Source organism: Sapajus apella, unplaced genomic scaffold (genome assembly GCF_009761245.1).
Source record: "Sapajus apella isolate SASKATOON/1434 unplaced genomic scaffold, GSC_monkey_1.0 scaffold43, whole genome shotgun sequence".
Lineage (NCBI taxonomy): Eukaryota > Metazoa > Chordata > Mammalia > Primates > Cebidae > Sapajus > Sapajus apella.
In genome coordinates this window covers 12,808,598-12,834,511 of record NW_022436983.1, presented here as the reverse complement: position 1 = coordinate 12,834,511, position 25,914 = coordinate 12,808,598, and the positions used below count along the sequence as shown (strand labels likewise).

Here is a 25,914-nt window from a genome sequence, read left to right as displayed (position 1 = left end):
TTTAAAGCAACTCCTGCTTTTTATTTATTTATTTATTTTTGCTCTCCATTTGGTTGGTAAATCTTTCTCCATCCCTTTGTTTTGAGTCTTTGTGTATCCTTGCATGTGAGATGGGTCTGGATGCAGTATACCAACCGGTTTTGGCTTTTTTTGCCTGTCTGTATCTTTGGATTGGGGGATTTAGTCGATTTAAATTTAGAATTAATAATAATATATGTGAGTTTAATACTGCCATTTAATGTTAGCTGGCTGTTTTGCCTATTGGTTGATGTAAATTCTTGATTATGTTGATGCTCTTTACTTTTTGGTATTTTTTAGAAAGGCTGATACTGGTTGTTCCTTTCTATGTGTAGTGTAGCTGAAAGGAAGTGTAGCTTCCTTTCAGAAGCTCTTGTAAAGCAGGCCTGGTGGTGATGAAATCTCTGGGTGCTTGCTTGTTCACAAAAGATTTTATTTTTCCTTCGCTTATGAAGCTTAGTTTGGTTGGATGTAAAATTCTGGGTCGAAAGTTCTTTTCTTTAAGGATGTTGAACATTGGCCCCCACTCTCTTCTAGCTTGTAGGGCCTCCGCTAAGAAATCTGCTGTGAGTCTGATAGGCTTCCCTTTATGGGCAACCTGACCTTTCTCTCTGGCTGCCCTCAGTATTTTCTCCTTCATTTCAACCCTGGTAAATCTGGCAATTATGTGCCTTGAGGTTGGTCTTCTTGAGGAATATCTTTGTGGTGTTCTCTGCATTACCTGGAGTTGAATATTGTCCTGCCTTGCTAGGTTGGGAAAGTTTTTCTGAATAATATCTTGAAGTGTATTTTCCAGCTTGGATTCATTCTCTTCATCACATTCAGGTACACCTATCAAGCGTAGATTAGGTGTTTTCACATAGTCCCACATTTCTTGGAGACTTTGCTCGTTCCTTTTTATCCTTTTTTCTCTAATCTTGTCATCTTGTTTTATTTCATTAAGTTGGTCTTCAGCTTCTGATATCTTTTCTTCTGCTTGATCGATTCGGCTGTTAAAACTTGTGTATACTTCACGAAGTTCTCATGTTGTGTTTTTCAGCTCCATTAATTCACTTATATTCCTCTCTAAATTGTGTATTTTTGTTAACATTTCATCAAACCTTTTTTCAAAGTTCTTAGTTTCTTTGCATTGGGTTAGAACAAGTTCTTTTAATTCACAGAAGTTTCTTATCATCCACCTTTCGAAGCCTGCTTCTGTTAATGGAATACACTCGTTCTCCATCAGGCCTTGTTCTGTTGCTGATGAGGAACTGTGATCCCCTGTAAAGGGAGAGGCGTTCTGATTTTGGGTATTCTCAGCCTTTTGAGGCTGCTTTCTTCCCTTCGTTATAAATTTATCCATCTGTGGTCTTTATAATTACCGTCTTTATAATTGGGTTTCTGAGTGGACGTCCAACTTGTTGATTCCCAGCGCTAAAATCTGAGCAACCCACTACGCCTGCCAAAACAGCAGCGTTAAGATTGATGGTGCTTTTCTGACTCTGCACCAAGAACCACCGCACCAAGGCAGTGGCAAAACCGCCTCGCTGGCCACAAGAGTCGCGCGGGCGACCCGTGGGGCTCCTCCGCTGGGAATCTCCTGGTGCGTGAGCAACAAAAATTCGTCTGAAAGTGTGGCGTCCTCTCGTTCTCTGCACTTTCACTGGGAGCTACAATCCCGAGCTGCTAGTGATCAGCCATCTTGGATCTCTCTAAAGGGGTCCTTTTAAATGAGTGTGTACTGCACTTAGTTCAACTTTCAGAATTCTGACAGCCATACAGCTTCCAAGAAGGGATACAACAAGAAACATAGTTGGAGACATTTTACTGAAATATAATTAGTTAATGCACATGTGAGTACAGTATGTAGGAAAATGAGAAGAAGCTCTGAAGATTATTAAAGGGAAGCTGAGAAAAAAAGATACAAAACTGTTAAGTTTAGATAAACACAATAAAAGATCACATTTGTTGGGGGGTGTGCTTTGGAGATATTAGCATCTGTAGTGTCAGGTAGTGTACCACATTAGAAAGCTTTTTTTTTTTTTTGGGACGGAGTTTCGCTCGTTACCCAGGCTGGAGTACAATGGCTCGATCTCGGCTCACGGCAACCTCCGCCTCCCGGGTTCAGGCAATTCTCCTGCCTCAGCCTCCTGAGTCGCTGGGATTACAGGCATGCACCACCATGCCCAGCTAATTTTTTGTATTTTTAGTAGAGACAGGGTTTCACCATTTTGACCAGGATGGTCTCGATCTCTTGACCTCGTGATCCACCCGCCTCGGCCTCCCAAAGTGTTTAGAAAGCTTATTATGAAAGCCTCATATTATGATGAAACCTTATGAAAACCTATAAAAAGCAGAATTCAAACCCAGGTTGTCTGACTCCGAGTCATGGCTCTTTCCTACACAAAGGTAGACCTCATGGAGAGGTCGGCAGAGCAGCAAGGGGACTATCTCTCATTACATATGACAACAATGTGTTTCTCTGGATTTTAACACTATCCATGGTTAATTCACGACTGTTACTCTGCAGCCCCTCAAGGAAACAGAAACCACAGATGACTGACTTATAGAAGCGGTAACAAAAACCTGAATTACTTAAAATCAATGAGAAATAGTCAACAAATCAAGCCAGAAAATATTTCCTCCTCTCTGTGCACTGGCTGGAGATACAATGAATCCAAATGGGCTGAGGCCTATAAACTGCTGAAAATGGTATATGGAGTCCCTTTTCCCCTAACATCTCCAATATCTCACGCTCCTCCTTATCCATGCCACCAGTAAGTGGATTCTCATCTTTGTGAAATTAAATATAAGAATCAAGGATTCATTCTATTCTATTTATACATCATTATAGCTATTTTGTTGCTGCCTATTCCTATGATTCAAGTAAAAAAGTCATTGGAGAGTGGCTCGGTGCGGTGGCTCACACCTGTAATCCTAGCACTTTGGGAGGTCGAGGCGGGTGGATCACCTGAGGTCAGGAGTTCGAGACTAGCCTGACCAACATGGAGAAACCCCGTCTCTACTAAAAATACAAAATTAGCCGGGTGTGGTGGCACATGGTAATCCCAGCTACTCTAGAGGCTGAGGCAGGAGAATCACTTGAACCTGGGAGGTGAAGGTTGCGGTGGGCCAAGATTGCGCCATTGCACTCCAGCCTGGGCAACAAGAACAAAACTCCATCTCAAAAAAAAAAAAAAAAAAAATTCAATGGAGAAACAGTACCAATAATGTATTTCCCTTACACACATTGACTTGATCAACATTTATTAAGTAAAAGGCACTAGGGAAGATTTCTTTTATCCTTGGGGAGTATCAGTCCAGTACAGAGTGTTTATACTTTGCAAAATGGGAAGTTTAGCAGGGTGTGGTGGCGAACGCCTGTAGTCCCATCAGGGGATGCTGAGGTGGGAGGATCACTTGAGCCTGGGAAGTCAGGGCTGCAGTGACCCCTGATTGTGCCACTGTACTCCAACCTGGGCAAAAGAATGAGACCCTGTCTGGGGAAAAAAAAAAAAAAAAAGGAAAGTGTTGTATAATGATTATTCTTCAGTTCCGAGATTATGTGGATTTGGGACAGGTTGAAACAACTGTGAATACTATTAGATTATTTACTATCTGTGTCTCTCAGTCCTTCTCTATGTGTTGGTTTCTGCATATGGCAAAGAATACTAACAGTGCCCATCTCTAACGGGGGAATAGTGAGGATGAAACCACATGAGATGTCTAAAACACTTGGAAGAACAGTAAATTGTACATAGTAACTGTGATTCATCTTCTTCCCCCACGAAAAAACATTTCAAGAACAAACCAAAAGTCCAAATATTTACTGAGCACTAAAGGGCAAGAGTGCTGGCTTCAGCAAGGGTCAGAGAGAAAACCAGACAGTCTCTTCCCTGGGGAGCTTGTGATCAAGAAGTGTAAGAAGTCAGAAGCCCATTTTACCCAAAAAACTGACCAAAAGCAAAACCTCAGTGCATGAGAGGACAGTGTTCTGTGGGTTCAGAGAAGGAGGGTGGGAACAGTTTTGGCTAAGAAGATTTATTTTTTTTAAGTCTTCAAGAAGGTGGCATTTGAGTTGTCTCAGAGGAAGGGCAGACATTTAACAGCCAGAGTTTGCGGGGACAGGAACACAATCCACTCAGTGGCAGAAAGGCAGGGCTGTGCAGGTAAATGAGTGGCCCAATTGAGCTGAAGCATGAGGCACATCCTGGAGGCAGCAGGAAAGGGGGCTACAAAGGAATCTTGGGCCATTCTGCAGAAGACACCAGAAGCTGAGTCTGCAGCACTTCATTCAGTCAGCAGTGGGCTTCCCTAAAGAGTGTTTTAGAAGGAGTAACATGACTGAAGCTCTGCTCTAGGAAGATTCTTCTAAGGTATGTAGGAGTCCTTGGAAAGGAAGAGCATTTTGTTGGCAGAATTTATAGGACTTAACAATTAAGAGATTGAGTGTGTGTGTGTGTGTGTTGTGTGTGTGTGTGTGTGAGAGGAGAGTGAATCTGTGTGTGAAAGTGTGTGTGTGTGTGTGTGTGTGTCTAAGGGAGATGAGAGTGAATCTGTGTGTGAAAGTGTGTGTGTATGTGAGAAAGAGAGTGAGTGTGTGTGTATGGGGGGGTATGTGTGTGTTATGTGTTTATCTGGGCTTTTTTATAAGGTAAGGTGAGTAGGAGAGACTGTCAAAGAAAAAAGCTGAGAAGTTCTACCTGGATAATTAAAAGACACTGATGCTATTTATAACAGACATCAGATAATCTTTTTTTTTTTTTTTTTTTTTTTTTTTGAGACGGAGTTTCGCTCTTGTTACCCAGGCTGGAGTGCAATGGCGCGATCTCGGCTCACCGCAACCTCCGCCTCCTGGGTTCAGGCAATTCTCCTGCCTCAGCCTCCTGAGTAGCTGGGATTACAGGCCCGCGCCACCATGCCCAGCTACTTTTTTGTAGTTTTAGTAGAGACGGGGTTTCACCATGTTGACCAGGATGGTCTTGATCTCTTGACCTCATGATCCACCCGCCTCGGCCTCCCAAAGTGCTGGGATTACAGGCTTGAGCCACTGCGCCCGGTCAGATAATCTTTTAATACTAAATTCCCTTAACCTAAAATATAACTTGATTCTTGAACCCGGGAGGCAAAGGTCGCAGTGAGCTGAGATCATGCCACTGCACTGCAGCCTGGGTGACAGAGCGGGACTCTGCCACAAAAATAAATGAATAAATAAATAAATAAAATATCATCTACATTGTTTTTTGGAATAGTAAAGGGAATAGCAATCACTAGGCACACTCAAGGATTAAATTTTCTCATCTAATCTTCACAGTAAACTTATTTTATGAGCCCCATTTTCAGAGATACTGAGGCACAGGAAGGTGAAATCGCTTGCCTCAGATCAGGCATCTGAGACATGAGCCCAGGCAGCCCGACTCCAGAGGCATGATGCTTCATCACTGTGCTATACTGCTCCCAGTGTAGCCTCCTCACAGACATATGAAGCTATTATAATAAATTTTAAACCCACCACAGGAAAACTAAACATCTTCCAAACTTCCTTCTGGCCAATGCTATGTGTGGGCATTTTCTTAATTATACAAACTGTGTACCTACTGTGTGTCAGGCACTATGCTGAGCCCTGGGGAATGATAAGATCTTGCACTAAGGTCACGGTTCTAGTGTTGGAACCAACTGATAATTAGATCCACAAAGTACAAGGTACAATGACAGAAACAGATGCACAAGAAACACTACGGAGGATATCCAAACTGTCCTGGAGGGTTAGAGAAGGAAGAGGGAGGGAAGGTGGCAAGAGATACGAGGAGCTACAAGCTCCTTGCTGCCAAATTATCAAGTGTGAGGTGGGAGATAAAGCAAGACAACTTTTTATGTCATCCATGCTAAGGACTGTGGCCTCTACCCTGTAAGCAATAAGGAAGCAACAGAGGGAATTAAATAGAGAAGCTATGCATCACATGTGTACTTTACATAGTTCACTCTGGCAGCAATGAGTACAAATCTGAAGAAGGCTCCATCAGAGAGGAAAACATCAGTTGGCTTCTGAAGCCCCCAAGCAATGGCAACTGGGAGCCAGGTTCCAGACTTCAGACTCTTCCCGGATCATCCGACTGGAAATGGTACCACCGTGTATCCTGTGGTCTCTCAACAGCCCTCCCTCCACCTTTCCTGTATTCCATCATAGGCAGAAATGAAAGAGATGGTATGGAAGACAACCAGTACAGGTAAAAGCAAGGGCTTGACCAGGACTAGGAACTTCTGAGAAGGGGAAATGACCACACTTAATGACAATGCGTAGGTCAGGGATCCATAGGAAAGAGTATATTGGAAAGCCTCATGGACGAAGATAAACAGAAAAGGCAGTCAAATATTTTTAAGTATACCCATGTTTCTGCATTTAAGATGTGTTGATAGAAATGATGATATCCCAAGTCAGCATTTGAAAAGGTGTTAAAAGAATGTGCCTGAATTTCAGGCTGACAGCCTGCTAAAATCTAGCAAGGACAGTAAGGTCAGAAAGCAGCACCTAGCTGATATGATAGTACAGTGGCACTCTAGAATCTTACTTTTTTGAGACAGAGTGTCACTGTGTTGCCCAGGCTGGAGTGCGGTGGTGTGATCTTGGCACACTACAATCTACGTCTCCTGGGTTCAAGTGATTCTCAGGCCTCAGCCTCCCAATTGAGTAGGTGGGATTATAAGCGTGTGCTTCCCACCCGGCTAATTTTTGTATTTTTAATGGAGACAGGGTTTCACCATGTTGGCCAGACTGGTCTTGAACTCCTGATCTCAAGTGATCCACCTGCCTTCTTGGCCTCCCAAAGGACTGGGAATACAGGCGTGAGCCACCACACCTGTCTAGTCTTTCTTAAAGGCTGCACTACTCTACCAAACCCCATAAAAAAAGACCTCTCTGGGCTGGGCATGGTGGCTCACGAGGTCAGGGGTTTGAGATCAGCCTGACCAACATGGTGAAACCCCATCTGTACTAAAAAATACAAAAAAATTAGCCGGGTGTGATGGCGCACACCTATAATCTCAGCTACTCAGGAGGCTGAGGCAGGAGAATCGTTTGAACTTAGAAGGTGGAGGTTGCAGTGAGTCAAGACCACACCACTCCACTCCAGCCTGGGCGACAGAGTGAGACTCCATATCAAAAAACAAAAAAAAACCAAAAAAAACCCTCTCCAAATCCCTGGACATGCATACATTAGAAAACCAAAAATTTAGCTTTCATAAACTGAGTGAAGAAAAAGACACCTTTTTTTTTTGAGATGGAGTCTTGCTCTGTCACCAGGCTGGAGTGCAGTGGCACAATCTCAGCTCACTGCAATCTCCGCCTCCCTGTTCAAGTGATTCTCCTGCCTCAGCCTCCTGAGTAGCTGGGACTACAAGCATATACCACCATGCCCAGCTAATTTTTGTATTTTTAGTAGAGACAGGGTTTAGAATTTCACCATGTTGGCCAGGTTGGTCTTGAACTCCTGACCTCAAGTGATATGCCCACCATGGCCTTCCAAAGAGCTGGTATTACAGGCATGGGCCACCGCATCTGGCCTAAAAACATCTTCTAAAGTAAAAGTTATAAGCCAAAGTAAATTTCAAGTTGAAGCCAGGTATGGTGGCTCACACCTGTAATCCCAGCACTTTGAGAGGGCAAGGCAGGAGGTCACTGGAATCTAGAAGGTCGAGGCTGCAGTGAGATGGGATTGTGCCACTGCACTCCAGCCTGGGTGACAGAGTAAGATCCTGTCTCAAAAAGAAAAAAAAAAAAAAATCAAGTGGCAGCTATAATAATGAGAAAGGTAAGTTCTTCATAATATTTTCTGGAAATACACAGAATTAGTAGAATTTGTTTTAGTGTCAAGACAAAATATGAGATTGAAACAGTAATATATTTTTGCTTCTAATCAGAATAGGATATTTATGAGCTCACAAGCTCATGGTTTTTCACATACAGGTCTATCCTGAAATAGTAAACAAATAAAAAGTTCTGACTGGGAGCAGTGGCTCATGCCTGTAATCCCAGCACTTTGGGAGGCTGAGGCGGGGGGAATCACTTGAGGTCAGAAAATTTGAGACCAGCCTGGCCAACATGGTGAAACACTAAACCCTGTTTCTATTAAAAATACAAAAGAATTAGCCAGGCATGGTGGTGGGCCACCTATAATCCCAACTACTTGGGAGACTGAGGCAGAAGAATTGCTCAAACCTGGGGGGTAGAGGTTGCAGTGAGCCAAGAACGTGCCACTGCACTCTAGCCGTCCAGCCTGGGTGACAGAGTGAGACCCTGTCTCAAAAAAAAAAAAAAAAAAAAAGAAACAAAGAAAGAAAAAATTCCTACAGCAAATGAATTTCAATTTAGTCATCTGAAATGATGCCAAGAAACTAGTAGCTTTCTTAAGACTACTTTCCTGTAAAAAGTAAATTATGTTGCTTAAATCATTTGCTTTAGTTAATCATTTAAAATCTACCAAACAGGAATTCTGAGTGGTTTACATGTACAGGTTCTGACAAACAATCAGAAACATTTGTTCTAACTTTGCATTTGTCAAAGTAAGGAAAGTCTACAAATCTGTCGACAATTATGACAGAGTGTTACAATAATTATAAATTATCCTAACCATCCTAATGGCTTAGGTTGGATAAAGAAAATTGAAGTAAGGCCGGGCGAGGTGGCTCACGCCTGTAATCCTAGCACTTTGGGAGGCCGAGGTGGGTGGATCACCTGAGGTCAGGAGTTCAAGACCAGCCTGGCCATCATGGTGAAACCCAATCTTAAAAAAAAAAAAGAAAAGAAAATTGAAGTAAAAGCACTGGATTTCGATTCCTCCCAAATACACCTCATCTCTCAGTATCCGTTAAAATCAATCTGCTAGCTGGGCATGGTGGTGCAAGCCTATAATCCCAGCTGTTTAGGAGGCTGAGGCAGTAGGATCACTTGAGCCCAGGAGGCAGAGGTTGCAGTGAGCTACGACTACGCCACTGTACTGCAGCCTGGGCAACAGAATAAGGCCTTGTCTCAAAAACAAACAAACAAAACAATGGTGGTAGGGTCAAAGGGGCGGCTTCGATTTGCTTTCTTAGACCACTTCCTCATTTATCTAGAGCCTCCAACATTTTTTCTGATTTGTACTCATTTCTCCTTTCTTTCTTGTTTCTTTCGTGCTACCTATCTAAAGAGCATTTTAAAACATTCTCTACTTTCTATTTTTTAAAAATGACAAGTTACAAGACCTAAGAATTATCAGCTATGCTTTTTTTTTTGAGACAGTCTTGCTCTGTCGCCAGGCTGGAGTACAGTGGTGCAACTGCAACCACTGCCTCCCGGGTTCAAGCAATTTTTCTGCCTCAGCCTCCCGAGTAGCTGGGACTACAGGTGCGCGCCACCACACCCAGCTAATTTTTGTATTTTTAGTAGAGATAGGGCTTCACCATGTTGGCCAGGATGACCTCTATCTCTTGACCTCGTGATCCACCCACCTTGGTCTCCCAAAGTGCTGGGATTACAGGCATGAGTCACAGTGCCTGGCTGGGCTATGCTTTCTTTAGTCATTCTAACTATTTTGTTTTTACCCCCTTTCCTTTACTTCATTAGACTAGTTTGTATTTCCTAGAAATTTATATGTAAATGGAATCACACAGTACATACTCCTTTGTGTCCAGCTGCTATCACTCAACAAAATGATTCTGAAATGCATCCATGTTGTTGTATGTAACGGTAGTTGGTTTCCTTTTATTACTGATACTCCACTTTAAAGACTGTCCACATTTTGTTTTTCCATTAACCAACTGATGGATATCTGAGTTGTTTCCAGTTTTTAACTCTTACAAATAAAGCTGCTATGAACACGTGTGGACACGTTTTCATTTCTCTTTGGTAAATATCTAGGAGAATGGCTATATCATATGCTTAACTTTATAAGAAACTGTCAAACAGTTAGAAGTGCTTGAACCAGGGAGACAGAGGTTGCAGTAAGCCAAGATCGAGCCACTACATTCCAGCCTGGGCAACAGAGCGAGACTCCGTCTGAAAAGAAAAAAGAAATATTAGCTATTTTAATGGGTATATAGGTTTACCTCATGATTTTAATTTGCATTTCCCTAACCGCCACTGATTTTAAGTATTTCTTTGTGTGCTTACCTGCCATTGGTATAATTTTACCAATGTGTTGGCTTCTTATGATTAAATTTATTATTATTATTATTATTATTTAGATTAGCCTGATGTGGTAGCATGCACCTGTAGTACCAGCTACTTAGGAAGCTGAAGTGGGAGGCTGAGGCTGCAGTGAGCCGTGACTGTGCCACCACACTCCAGCTAGAACATCAGAATGAGATTCCATTTCAAAAAAAAAAAAAAAAGCTGGGAGCAGTGGCTCACATCTTAATTGCAAAATTTTGGGAGGCTGGGGCAGGAGGATTGCATGAGGCCAGAAGTAGTAGCCTGAGCAATATAGTGAGACCCTGAGTCTACAAAAAAAAAAAAAAAAAAAGAAAGAAAAATTAAAATTAAGAGATCTTTATATGTATTCTAAGCCCTTTATCAGATATATGTACTACAAATATTTTCTCCCATTCTGTGGCTTGTCTTTTTGTTCTCTTAATGGTGCCATTCAAAGAGCAAAGGTTTTTAATTTTTATCAAATCCAGCATATCAGGTTTTTCTTTGAAACTTTTTACTTTTTGTATCCCCCCCAAATATATATATATATATTTTGAAACGGAGTCTTACTCTGTTGCCCAGGCTGGAGTACAGTAGTACAATCTTGGCTCACCACAAACTCCACCTCCCAGGTTCAAGTAATTCTCCTGCCTCAGCCTCCCAAATAGCTGGGACTACAGGTGTACACCACCACGCCCTGCTAATTTTTGTATTTTTAGTAGAGATGGGGTTTCACTATGTTGGCCAGGCTGGTCTCAAACTCCTGACCTCGTAATCCGCCTGCCTCAGCCTCCCAAAGTGCTGGGATTACAAGTGTGAGACACTACACCCCACCTGTATCCCCTAAAATCTTTTTGGACCCCAAGGTCACAAAGGATTTTCTCTTATGGATTTTATGGTTTTAGTTTTTATATTTAGGCCCATGATCCTTTTTTTTTTTTTTTTTTTTGAGAGGGAGTTTCACTCGTTACCCAGGCTGGAGTGCAATGGCGTGATCTTGGCTCACCGCAACCTCCGCCTCCTGGGTTCAGGCAATTCTCCTGCCTCAGCCTCCTGAGTAGCTGGGATTACAAGCACGTGCCACCATGCCCAGCTAATTTTTTTGTATTTTTAGTAGAGACGGGGTTTCACCATGTTGACCAGGATGGTCTCGATCTCTTGACCTCGTGATCCACCCGCCTCGGCCTCCCAAAGTGCTGGGATTACAGGCGTGAGCCACCGCGCCCGGCCAGGCCCATGATCCTTTTAAGTGAGCTCATTTTTTTTCCTCTATATGGATACCTAGTTGTTTTAGCATGGTTTGTTGAAAAGATTTTTCTTCTCCATTAAATTACCTTGTCAAAAATGAATTGACTATATATTTATGGGTCTGTTTCTGGACTTTATCCTAGTCTGCTGATTTGTATGTACACGTCTTCTCCAACATTGTCCTGTAGTTTTACTGTAAGTCTTAAAATCAGCTAATATAAAAATCTCAGCCAGGTGCGGTGGCTCAAGCCTATAATCCCAGCACTTTGGGAGGCTGAGGCGGGCAGATCACCTGACGTTAGGAGTTCAGGACCAGCCCGGCCAACATAGCAAAACTCTATCTCTACTAAAAAGTTAGCAGGGTGTGGTGGTGCGCGTCTGTAATCCCAGCTACTCAGGAAGCTGAGGCAGAAGAATCACTTGAACCCAGGAGGCGGAGGTTGCAGTAAACCAGGATCGCACCATTGCACTCCAGCCTGGGCGACAGAGCAGGACTCCGCCTCAAAAAAGAAAAAAAGAATCTCAGCCCTGTTTCTTTTTAAAAATTGCTTCGGCTATTTTGGATTGTTACATTTTCAGAGATTTAAAAATCAGCTTCTCAATTTCTATAAACTTCTTTGAGCATTACTTTTCTTGCTGGAAAAACAGTGAAAATACAAACTTCTTGAATTGCTGGGAAAGCAAAAAAGAGGTTAACAGTGTACCATATATGATGGTACATTAATAGACATTCAATTAATGTTAGCTTTCTCTTTCTCTCCTTCTTGTGGCCTTTAAATAAAGAGGATCCAATCTAGCAACGCCCTAACATTTCACTAGTGGGTCAGTGGCCATAGTAAAAATATTACTACGCCAAACGACTTTTATAAGTAAATATTTGTGTTTTCACTTGGATTCAATACTGACATGCACTTGCCAAAGAAAGCAATTCAGCATATTTACTAATAAACTGTTACAGGCCACATTTTAGGAAAGCATAAAACCACAGCCAGAACAAAAATTTAAGTATGTTTTCAAGCTCCATATAGCGCTTAACTACATTATTCTATAATACGAACAGAAAATACTTCTCTAGAAGATCACAATGTTCCATTATTCACATTGCTCCTGCAAATGGAAAAAGTATTTTTGGTGTTTAAATATACATAAAGCAAACAAAATGTCGCTACCCAATTCAACAATTAACATGTACTAATTTAAAACCAAAACAATAAACAACCAAAAGCCTTTGAAATATTTAAGTATAACCTAATTGATATCACTCCATGAAATAGAGAGGTATCAGTTTGCAAACACAGGTTACCAACAGGCAATTTTTGGTGAGCCACCAATGCTTTGTGGTAACCCACATCTATCCGATGAACTGATACTTAAAGAAAAACAATAATTTGCTTTCTTTTTCCATGACTATTCAATGGTTTCTTTTAGTATTTTTTAAACATTAAAATGACTTCAAACAATTTAACTATACTTGCTTATCGAATGAATACACAAAATCTGCTGGTTAATTCTAATTCTAAGGCAAGTCGGTTGCTAAGTCTTTTACTGTCCTATTTTCTTTTTTTTTTTTTGAGACACAGTTTCACTCTGTTGCCAGGTTGGAGTGCAATGGCACAATCTCAGCTCAATGCAACCTCCCCTTCCCAGGTTTAAGCAATTCTCCTGCCTCAGCCTCTCGAGTTGCTGGGATTGCAGGCATGCGCCACCACACCCAGCTAATTTTTATATTTTTACTAGAAATGGGGTTTCACCATGTTGGCCAGGCTGGTCTCAAACTCCTGAACTCAGGTGGCCCACCCACCTCAGGCTCCCAAAGTGCTGGGATTACAGGTGTGAGCCACCACATGTACTTTCTTAACAAGGAAGAAGTAAGGCCAAATCCTTTCTTTTCATGAAGACGAATACATGACAACCCAATAACTTTCGTCTCTCTTAACTGAACTGCATATAATTAGTGACCTATCTCAGGACACACCAGAACTTAAGAAACTACAAAATGTTACTACCCGCCTTGCCTCTCCTATTTGTCAAAAGCAACAGCACGCTCATATATGTAGGCTTGGCATCACCTGGCTCCTCCCACTCCTGAACCTGCGTTTCAAGTTCTAGAAATATAACCTCTGTATTAGCACCATTCTCTCTCTCTTTTCCACTCCTGCTGCTCTCATCTTAGTTCATGCTTTCCCTCAGTTGATCATCTCATCTTTGGCAAGATTTTGCAATAATATACTGAACTATCTCTCTGCCCCCACATCCTAGCACTCTCTGATTCATTCTCGTCACTGCAGTGATCTGTCTGAAATCAGAAATTCAATCATGTCACTTTTCAGCTTACCATTCAATGAATTTCTTCAAAGGCTAAACACAGAGTTACCACACAACCGAGCAATTCCACTCCTACGTATATATCCAAGAGAAATGAAAACATGGCCACCTAAAAATTGGGGGGCTGGGCATTGTGTCGTGCACCTGTAATCTGAGCTACTCAGGAGGCTGAGGCAGGAGGATCATTTGAGCCCAGGAATTTGAGACTAGCCTGGGCAACACAGATCCCATCTCAAAACAAAACAAAAACATGTACACTTGATGACAGCAGCATTATTCATAAAATTAAAAAGTGTAAACAAACAAAATGTCCACCAACTGACAAATGGATAAACAAAATGTAGTACAAATATACCACACAACATTATTTGGTAACAAAAAAGAATGATGAGCAGACAAATGCTACAACATGGATGAATACTGAAAACATTACCTAAGTGAAAGAAGCCAGATACAAAAGACTCCATATTATATAATTCTATTTAGGTAAAATGTCCAGAATAGGAAATCCCACAGAGACAAAAAGTAGATTGGTGGTTGCTTGGGACTAAAGTAGGGGTGAGAGTTTGGGAACAGGAGCAACTGTGTCCAGTGTTTCTTTTGGGGGAAGCTAAACATATTCTAAAATTAGATTGTGATGATAATTACACAATTTGGTGAATAAACTAAAATTGTACATTTGAAATAGGAAAATTTGTGGCATGAAATATATCTCAACAAAGTAGTTTAAAGAATCTCTGTAACTTCCTGCACCCCTTCTGCCTTTCCTGCCTCATCTTTTGCCCCTCCCCACATAAGTTCTTTAACCCCTAAAGGATAAAATCTCCTGCATTAACACATGATAGCTACAAGAATGGGGTTCACCTTCCTACCCTTGCAGCTGTAGCCTGTGATCCTAAAGGAGGGATTCTGCCACTGTGAACTTCCATTGTAAAAATGGAGAAAATACTTTACAAAGATATGAGATAATGATGTAAAATATAACATGCTCAGCACTGTGCCTGGCATGCAGCTAAGAGCTCAACAAGTGATGGTCATTCTCAACATTCCCAGGAGGAACCAAAGTATCCCTCTCTTCTGGGACACTTCCAAAGCTTGAAACACACTCCCCCACCTACTCCATCTATTAAATGTCTACATATTCTCCAAAATGGGGCTCAAATGTCCTTCATCCTTTTCATGTTTCTCAAGGTAATAAGCCCCTCCAAGGTAGGGCCACTGCCTATTTACCTGCGTGCCACCCCCTGCCAAGGCAAAACACCTGGTATTAAATTGTTTCAAGAAGTATACACTAATGATTACTATTATGTATATAAACTTCAATATTGATTGTCAGACCCACAATAGCCAAGAACCACAATAAGACTCACCTACAACGCACAATAGCCAAGATCAGGGTAAATGTGTTAATTATTTTAACTCTTTTAGCTCTACTCTTCAGCTACAGCCTCCAGTTTTTATTTATTTATTTGCAACAGAGTCTTGCTCTGTTGCCCAGGCTGGAGTGCAGTGGAGCAATGTCAGCTCACTGTAACCTCCACCTCCTGGGTTCCAGCGATTTTCATGCCTCAGCCTCTCGAGTGACTGGGATTACAAGTGTGTACCACCACACTCAGCTAATTTTTCGTATGTCTAGTAGAGACTGGGTTTCGCCATGTTGGCCAGGTTGGTCTCAAACTCCTGGCCTCTAGTGATCCACCCACCTCAGCCTCCCAAAAGTGTTGGGATTACAGACATGAGCCACCACACCCAGCTTCCAGTTAATATTTATTAAGTACAGGCAACGTCCTAACTGCTCTAAAGAGATTATCTCATTTTTTTTGACTATTACAAAAGTTTATTTAGCAAAAAGTCTAATATGAAAATGCACATGACCTAATTTTTACATCATAGTAAAACAGGCCCTATGGAGAGAGGACATGGGTTTCTCCGCTGAACAGCCATTATTTATACTCTTTCCAAGGCTTCTAACATGATGATACTATTTCCTCATATTACCACCATTCCAATATTGTTCTGTTGTCCGCTAGTCGCCATCTCCACACATTCATCTATCACAAGATTCATAAAGGGATCAAATCCCCGCAACATTCCTTGGACATGTCTGCCACCATTTAATTTCAATGATAACTTCTTGTCCATAAATTTTTTCAACTCGGGAGGGTGAGCTTTGCTCATGATGGCTACTCCGCGGGCACACAGAGGCCTTGGAATGGAATCGAGATTATCTCATTTTATCCTCACTTGCAAGAACCCTCTGGGGCAAGTACTATCATTTTATTGATAAGAAAACTGAGGCTGAGAGGTATTTACTGGTTCATTTATTTCTAATGAAAAAAAATGAGGAAAAGATGGGAAAAAATTTTTGCAGTTTACCCATCTGACAAAGGGCTGATATCCAGAATTTACAAAGAACTAAAACAGATTTACAAGAAAACAACAAACAAGCCCATTCAAAAGTGGGCAAAGGATGTGAACAGATACTTTACAAAAGAAGACATACATGAGGCCAACAAACATATGAAAAAATGCTCATCATCACTGGTCATCAGAGAAATGCAAATCAAAACTACATTGAGATACCATCTCACGCCAGTTAGAATGGCGATCGTTAAAAAATCTAGAGACAACAGATGCTGGAGAGGATGTGGAGAAATAGGAACACTTATACACTATTAGTGGGAGTGTAAATTAGCTCAACCATTGTGGAAGACAGTGTGGCGATTCCTCAAGGACCTAGAAATAGAAATTCCATTTGACCCAGCAATCCCATTACTTGGTATATATCCAAAGGATTATAAATCGTTCTACTATAAGGACACATGCACACAAATGTTCATTGCAGCACTGTTTACAATAGCAAAGACCTGGAACCAACCCAAATGCCCATCGATGATAGACTGGACAGAAAAATGTAGCACATATACACCATGGAATATTATGCAGCCATCAAAAACGATGGGTTTGTGTTCTTTGTAGGGACATGGATGAACCTGGAAGCCATCATTCTCAGCAAACTGACACAAGAGCAGATCAAACACCGCATGTTCTCACTCATGGGCGGGTGTTGAACAATGGGAACACATGGACACAGGGAGGGGAGCACTACACACTGGGGTCTGTTGGGGAGAATAGGGGAGGGTCAGTGGTGGGTAGGGAGTTGGGGAGAGATAACATGGGGAGAAATGCCAGATATAGGTGATGGGGAGGAAGGCAGCAAATCACACTGCCACGTGTGTACCTATGCAACAATCTTGCATGTTCTTCACATGTACCCCAAAACCTAAAATGCAATAAAATAAATTTAAAAAAATAAATAAGGGCCGGGCGCGGTGGCTCACGCCTGTAATCCCAGCACTTTGGGAGGCCGAGGCGGGTCTTGATCACAAGGTCAAGAGATCGAGACCATCCTGGTCAACATGGTGAAACCCCGTCTTTACTAAAAATACAAAAAATCAGCTGGGCATGGTGGCACGTGCCTGTAATCCCAGCTACTCAGGAGGCTGAGGCAGGAGAATTGCCTGAACCCAGGAGGCGGAGGCTGCGGTGAGCCAAGATTGCGCCATTGCACTCCAGCCTGGGTAACAAGAGCGAAACTCCGTCTCAAAATAAATAAATAAATAAATAAATTAAATTAAATTAAAAAATAAAAATGAGGAAAAGAAAAAAATACCTGTGTATGCTGCCAGTTCACTGAACTGAATACATTCTAGGGGCTGCTTGGAAATGTTCATGGCTTGCCGTTTTCCTTGCTACTAAGTTAATGGAAAACACTGTTGTGCTTGACACACTTGGCTTGCCAGGACAGCCTGTTTCAGGAAACTCTCATAGCTTTGGGAGTTTCCCTCCACCATGACATCTCCTCCCTGCCTTCATCCTAGCTAGTCCTCTGATTCATTCTCATCAATGATTTTTCTGACATCAAAAATTCAACTGTGTCACTCTTCAGCTTACCATTCAACAAATTTCTTCAAATGCTAAAACACAGAACTGCCACACAACCTGACTTCTTTTAGAATAAACTAGAATTCCAGGCTAATACGTGGATTAGTATGACTAGATATTCCTTACTCTGGTCTCACATTGGAGCAAAACTATGGGAAATGAGACACAGCCAATTTTAAAGCTTTCCAAGTCCCATTAGGGATTCCCAGGACCTCTGTATGAATCCACAAAGTACTGGAATCAGATTGTCCTCAAAGCATCCTCTGGCAAATCCAGAGTCTGAGGCCTGGCTGCTGTCACTCAAGCAACATTAACTTAGTCAAGAGGTACACAGCCTGCCAGTACTAGCCTTCAGCATTCAAGAGTAAGTTGTACCAGGACTCTGAGGGCAAAGACAGGGCCTCTGTGACTCACACTTGTGGGGCTCATAAATTCTCAAACCACAGGGAAGCAGCCCCTGGAAGTCTGTGACTATTCTCATCTCCTAAAATCTTATTTTCCTTGGGAAATTGAAAACAGACATAACTTCCCATCCAGTCCAGGGTGACAAGCCCAAGCTGAGGACCTCAGCTCTGTGGAGACCAGAACGATTAACTCTCCTATGTTGATAAGACACTCTGTCTTCTCGTCTCACTAACAAGAAATGTGTGACTTATTCATGCCCATGGGTACTACGACAAATTATCCACACATGCAAGGAAAATAAATACCACAGCTCTTGAACTGAGAGGAGAAAGAAAGCCACAACATTCAATAAATCTGATAAAACTTAAAAGTAAATCCATAAAATAAGCAAAACCCATTAATGACGCATTCACATAAAACTAACGGAACATGCCATTCATAAAATGTAATATTCTTCACTCCTTTTTAATTTCCTGCAATGAGACTTTGGCACTACCACTTAAACCAACATCATCCCTCTACTTTTTTAAATACAAAGTGCTCTCTGGTTTATGTTTCTCAGTTGACTACTCCCCAACATTTTTAATACTACTTTATTATTAAGATCTACTGACAGTAATTTACATTCCCAGATGAAATTAAAAGTTGGTATAAGTCCCAAGAACACAAGGATACATGATCAAACATGTGAACGGGCAGAAATCTACTTTACTGGGATTTTTTGAATTAAATATTAATTCATTTAGTTAACAAACACATGCTGAGGCTGGGCATGGTGGCTCACGCCTGTAATCCCAGCACTTTGGGAGGCCGAGGCAGGTGGATCACCTGAGATTGGGAGTTTGAGACCAGCCTAACATGGAGAAACTCCTTCTCATTTAAAAAAATAATAATAAAAAATAAAAATAAACGCACGCTGAGTAGCAAATATGAGCAGAGAACAGTCTACAAAATTCTCAGCAATACAAGTCATTCATTTAACAATAATTTTTTCCTCTAAACCAGGGGTTAGCGGATCAACAGTGAACAAAACAGCCTCTGGTTCTTATGATGTTTACACTCCACAGAGAAGGAACACTCAAGTAAAAAAATCAATTACAAATTTCAAACGGTGAAACATGCTATTAAGAAAAATGTGATAAAAAATAAACAGGAAACCTAGGAACTTCTTAAATGCTAACAGGGTTACTAAGGAAAAAAGACCTACCAATGTCAAACTTTTATAGATGAACTAGGCAATCAATGTATGTGCTGGCAGTGGCAGGAACATGAACAGAGGTCAAAAAGAAAAGTTAAAATGTGACAGGAATAAAGGAAAAGAAAGGGCCAAGGGCTGAAAGAAAGGAAAAAAGAGAAGCAGATGTGGAACAAATAAGGGCCCACTGTACCCATCACTCAGAGCTCCCGTCCAAGAAGAGGGCAATATGGGTTTTAATTTTTGCTGTTGTTTTTGGATCCACTGGCTTAATTTATCAGGTCAAACCATACTAGAAATCATCTATTCGTCCACACTATTTGATACAAAATAAATAGATATTTTAAAACCTGGATTGACAGGTAAAATAGAACTGCTTTTCTTTTGTCTTTTTTTTTTTTTTTGAGATACAGTGTTACTCTGCCATCCAGACTGGAGTGCGCAGTGGTGCGATCACAGCCCACTGCAGCCTCAACCTCTACGCTCAAGCGATCCTCCCACCTCAGCCTCCCAAGTGGCTGGTACACAGGTATATGCCACCACACCCAGCTAATATATATATATTTTTGCAGTGATGGGATCTAACTATGTTGCCCATGCTGGTCTCCACCTCTTGGGCTCAAGAGATCTTCCTACCTCAGACTCCCAAAGTGCTGGGATTACAGGCATGAGCCACTGTACCTGGCCTAGAATTGTTTTCTTAAGATAGTAATGGGGGCAAGGATATTTATAAATAAATGTATCTCTTCCTACAGGACAAAATCATATGATAACTTTCTATTAAGATATTATTCAAGCCTCAGGTGAAAAGATGCTTGAAGAATACTTTTTTAAAGAACCAGTGCCTAAAGTACACACTTAAGAAAGCTATTTAACTCAGCTATACAACATCTATGCTAAACGCAAGTGATTATAATGGTCATCTTACAGCAAACTGGTGGGAAAATAACCCTGGTGAACCCTGGAAGCAAAACACTTTAGGTATAAGACAACCAAACACAGAAGGACTCAGAGAAGTTGCTGTCCATTCACCATGGCTTCCCTTCAGCCTCTGCCAAGCCAGAGTATGAAATTATCAAGATGGACCAGGTGTGGTGGCTCATGCCTGTAATACCAGCATGCTGGGAGTCCTAGGTAGGTGGATTGCTTAGACTCTGAGTTCAAGACCAGCCTGAGAAACATGGTGAAACCCCAACTCTATAAAATATATAAAAATTAGATGGGTGTGGTGGTGCATATCTATAGATACTCAGGAGGTTGAGGTGGGAGGATCACCTGAGCCCTGGTGGTTGAGGCTGCAGTGAGCCATGATTGCATCACTATGCTCCAGCCTGGGTGACACAGTGAGACCCTGTCTTAAAAACAACAACAAAACCCACAATGAAATTATTAAGATGGAGCTGAAAGCCTGCATTTGCCTTTTCTCCCTGTCTGTATCTTCCACTAAACCTCTTATCTATCTTACGATAGGCTGCCATTCCCTGAGTCTTCATCTCTCTTTTGAAATACCAGAAAAGTAAGCAGCCAAAGAGGTTTAAAAGAGTTCCAGAACCTCACTACCTAGGGAAAACAGGAAGCAATACACTCATTGTAGAAGAGCATCCACCTTCATGGTTTCAAAGACCACTCAGGCTAAAGCCTCCCCTGCCTCTTCTCTCTTCTGTCCTCTCTCAGCCCATCACTAACAGGACAACTCCCTTATTTCATAGATAGGAAAAAAAGTTTGAAATTTCTCAAATATACCCATTTATTCCAGTCTAACAGGTCAGACTTTTATCACCTCACAATCACAGTACCACTAGTTTCCGCCACTCCAAATTCATTCTGCCAGAACAATCATACCAAAATTTCATTTACTAGGTTGGCACAAAAGTAACTGCAGTGTTTGCCGTTTTTTTTTTTTGTTTATTTGTTTGTTTGTTTTTTAATGGCAACCTAATACATCACATCAATTCCATTGAAGGCATTTAAATGTCTCAAGCTTCTCTATTTGCCCACTGACTTGACACATAGCTCAATAAATATTTGTTGCTTGAAACCATCCCGTGATTCCCCACTAGCCTATGCCTAGTGAGCCCTGGAAGGAAATTTTTAAGGCAGAGGTGTTGACATGCAGAATGCATGTGAAAAAGTCAACGGGCAACTCAAACACCTCTAAGATAAAATGGAATCTCTCTAAGACATTTCACAGTTCTGACTCCACCTAAATCAGCCCTCTTTGCACTGAAATTAGGATGCCTGGGTTCTAAGCCTAGCTCCTCCACTTCTGGCTATTTAGCCTCTCTGCGCTTCAATTTACTCCTCATAAAAATCCAACTTGGCCTTTGCTCCAGTTCTTCCATCCTGACTATTCAATCCCAAGCCATTCTACAAAGGTCAGTTGAAAGCCCTTCCACACTCTTACTGAATGACCTGAGCCCATCCCTCCACTCACTTAATATTCAACCCTACAGCAAAAGAGTCTGAATCACTCATTTTAACTTATACCTGAAATCACATATTACCTTGCCTCATCTACTTACTCCACATGTATATGCCACACCCCTACCAATGTTCCACTCACGAGAGACAGAGTGACACTATTCACTGCCTCATGTGGTCTTTAGTAGCACAACAATATTAATATCAACAACTACTGGCTGGGTGCAGTGGTTCAAGCTTGTAATCCCAGCACTTTGAGAGGCTGAGGAGGGCAGATCACTTAAGCCCGAAAGTTTGCGACCAGTCTGAGGGCCATGGCAAAACACCATCTCTACTAAAAAAATACAAAAATTAACTGAGCATGGTGGTGCACACTGCAGTCCCAGCTAGTTGGGAGGCTGAGATAAGAGGATCACTTGAGCCCAAGGAGATGGAAGTTCCTATGAGCCAAGATTCCACCACTGCACTCCAGCCTAGGTGACAGAGTGAGACCCTATTTCAAAAAATAAAAATAAATAATAAATATTACGAGTCTGGCTTGTGTCTGTATTTCCAGCATTTTGGTAAGCTGAGGCAGGAGGATCACTTGAGCCCAGGAGTTGAGAGATCAACCTGGGCAACATAGGGAGACCCTGCCTCTATTAAAAAAAAAAAAAAAAATTTAATTAAAAATAAATATAAATAAAATACATAAAAAATTTTAAAAACCCAGTTATTATGACTACCATTTACTGAATACATAAAACGCCAGACACTGTGCTAAGTAGCTTATGTATTTTTCTGTCCTTTACTTTTCCTAATGCTTTTAAGTAAGTCTCTTTTCATTACCATTTCACAGTTGAAAAAGAGACCTTACCCAAAGCTATAAAATTAGTAAGGATGGGCAAGAAGAGAGAGAGAGTGGATGATTTGAACCCAGCTCTGTCTACCTCCAAAGCTCCTTCTTTTTCTTTTTGTTAAAAGAAGCCTCTCACTTTGTTGCCCAGGCTGGTCTCCAACTCCTGATCTCAAATGATCTGCCCGCCTCAGCCTCCCAAAGTGCTGGGGTTACTTCGCCCAGCTCAAACCCCATTCTTAACTACATGATATTATCTAGTAATTACTTTGATCATTTCATATCTAGGTGTTAAGTCTTCTCTCTGCACTGCAAGCTGTTAATAGTAACAAAATGAAAGTGACCGTTTAGCTGCTTTCAAAATAACCCACACCTAAGTGATCCATATTCAAGCCTTTACACAAACTAACTCATTTAATCCTCCCAACACTCTATGAGACAGTAATAATTATTACTGCCAATTTCCCAATAGGAAACAGGCACAGAAACGTTAAATAACTTGCCCAAATCACTTGACTGTTAAGTGCTGAATTCAGAGGTGAAATGGTAAGTGATAAACTGTTTCATTTATTGACTCACTCTACAATTTTTTTTTTATTTTATTTTTTAAAGATGGGGTTTCACCATGATGGCCAGGCTGGTTTTGAACTCCTGACCTCAGGTGGTCCACCCACCTCGGCCTCCCAAAGTGCTAGGATTACAGGCGTGAGCCTCTGCACCCGGCCTACAATTTTTATTAAGCACTCTTTTAGGGGCTGGGGATGCAGCAGTGACGAAATCAGAAAACATCCCTGCTCTCATGGAGTATGCAATCTTATTTCTCAACACATTCTTTCAAAGACACAATCCTAAATCCTCTTAAATACCCTCAGATTACCACACAAAAATATCACATTTGGATAATAAAAATTAGTATCGAAGAAGGCGCATGGGACTTGACCCCATAAAACGTGGGTTAAATCCCTAATTTTGCCATTTGTTAGATGTGACTGTGGGCAAATCCCTTCACCTGACTCTCCATTTCATAACCTGTAAAAAGATTATTTCGCACAATGAAGACAATATACGCTCAATAAACGAGTTTCCTCTCTCCTCCCCACCATACAGTGACTTCATAATTTGTGCCGTCACTGAGCACGTGTTAAAGGACTACGCAGAGTTCCATTAAGGTCTGAAAGTGAACAACTGCTTTCCAGCCCAATTCTCACTCCAGATCATAATCTCTCTGTCTCTAAGTCCAGGCCCCAGACTACTCTGATGCAAATAAAGAGGTGACAGGTGGGGAATGACAGCTACTCGCATCAGGGCCTGGCGGTGTCTATGAAACGCTCCAGGTGACCTTCTCCAGAAGGCACTTTGGTTTCCGCCGGGGAGCAGCGTGGGCTCCGGAGCCGGTTCCCCGCCGCGTGCCAGGGGATGCAGCACCCGGGAGGAGAACCCCGAGGCTCTGGCACGAGGCTGTGCCCCGACACCGTCTTCCATTCAAGAGCTCTGCGACCCACCTGCCAACCCCGACCGCCTCCTAGGGGCTGCAATTCCACCCCCACCACCCGCACCAGGGCGGCTGCCCCGGCTCCTCGGGCCTGTGCCCGCCGCCCGAGTGACCTCCCGCCGGGGTTTGGGCGGCTCGCCTTGACTGGAGGGGCCGGAACAGGCCGGGCGGCCTGACCTCCCGTGAGGCTTCCCTTCAGCCCTCCTGGGCAGCTCAGCCTGGAGCCGGCAGCTCGGAAACCGGCCGGGCGTGCCGGAGCGAGAAGCCCCTTACCTATCTTCACAACCGCATCCGCCAGGCACCGGTCCCACTTCCTGCCGAGCTCCGACTCCGACATGTTCCCCACCCGCGCCTCCAGCTTTCCTCTCAACCTGCCCCCGCGCTCCAACTCCCGCAAGTCTCGCGAGAGCTGGAAACAAGTTCCAGGCCGGGAAGGCCGCGGCAGCCGCTCCAGATATCGCGAGATGATTCGCTGTTTCCCTCCCTTCCGGTTTTTTTCAGTTGGTCGTCAGGGTGACGAGTCGCCTCTGGAGGCTCGAGGTGACCCTGACCTTGGGGCTGAGCCTCAGGATTGCGACGCTGACAGTTTCCTAGGCGTCACCCCGAGCCCTGTCCAGGCCTTTCCTCCGCACCAACGCGCGACATTGGCCCAGTCCCCAGGGCAAGAAATCCCCCGGGCAATAGGGGGCACAGCACTTGATTTATTCATTCATTAACGTACTCACCTTCACTTTCCCTGCTCGTTCATTCACAGTTTTTTTGCATCGGAATTCCCGCCTGCACCACTAACACCGAAACTGCTCTGGCAAAGGTCACCTGCTGCCAAATCAAATAGACGCTTTTCTGACCTGTGTACAGCATTCCACATAATTGTCCCTCCCTCTGGAACCGCCCTTGCTCCTCCTCTATTCATTTCATGCGCATAACACCACACTTTCCTTCTCTCCACCTCTGCTGTTGTCTTTCGGTTTCCTCCAGGGCTGCTGTTTCTCTGTCAGCTGTTTTAAGGAGCGTTAGTTCCTAAGCTTCCATCGATTCTCTTTTCACCCTACAGACTCTCCCTGAGTAATTGCAAACAGTACCAAATTATATCTCCAGGTAAAACGTCTACCTCAGGCTTCCTATCCATGTGTATATTTACACACGCACGCACACACACACACACACACACACACATATACAGGGTGCCCTCTGTATCTGTGGGTTGCGTATCCATGGATTTAACCAACCATGGACCAGAAATACTTTTTTAATCAAATAAAAAATAATTAAAAATTTAAAATACAGAACTATTTATGTAGCATTTACACCGTATTAGGTATTTTAAGTAATCATGAAATGATTTAAAGTATATGGGAACCAGCGCAGTGGCACGTGGCTATAGTCCCAGCTACTTGAGAGGCTGAGATGCAAGGATTGCTTGAGACTAGGAGATCGACTTCATCTCTTAAAAAAAAAGATTTTTTAAAAGGATATGGGAGCATGTGTGTAGGTTATATGCAAATACTACACCATTTTATATATGGGACTTGAGCATCCTGAGTTTTGGTAACTGCAAGATCCTGGAACCAAATGCCCACAGCTGTCGAGAGAGAGTGTATATATATCTAGCCTACTGGCCAGTGTCATTGATTTTAGTCTTCCATCCTACCAACAAATATAAATCTGGCCATGTTATGCCTCTGATTAGAAGCTGTCAATTAAGGCCGGGAGCAGTGGCTCACACCTATAATCCCAACACTCTGGGATGCTGAGGTGGGAGGATTGCTTGAGGCCAGTAGTTTGAGACCAGCTTAGGCAGCATAGTGAGACCCCTGTCTCTACAAAAAATTTTAAAAACTAGCCAGGCATAGTGGTGTGTGCCTTTAGTCCCAGCTACTTGG

The 25,914-nt window shown here is 42.4% G+C and overlaps 1 protein-coding gene and 1 pseudogene across 1 annotated transcript in view; both read right to left on the bottom strand.

The window, feature by feature from the left end:
• Positions 1 to 24,449, bottom strand: part of MICOS10 (mitochondrial contact site and cristae organizing system subunit 10) — a 34,527-nt gene extending 10,078 nt beyond the window's left edge. The window contains exon 1 of the mRNA XM_032300637.1: positions 24,305 to 24,449. Coding sequence (XP_032156528.1) covers positions 24,305 to 24,368 — 64 coding nt within the window. The 5' untranslated portion in view covers positions 24,369 to 24,449. The remainder of the gene's footprint in view (positions 1 to 24,304) is intronic.
• LOC116566388 lies at positions 15,562 to 15,984 on the bottom strand (annotated as a pseudogene).
• Positions 24,450 to 25,914: the final 1,465 nt, after the last annotated feature.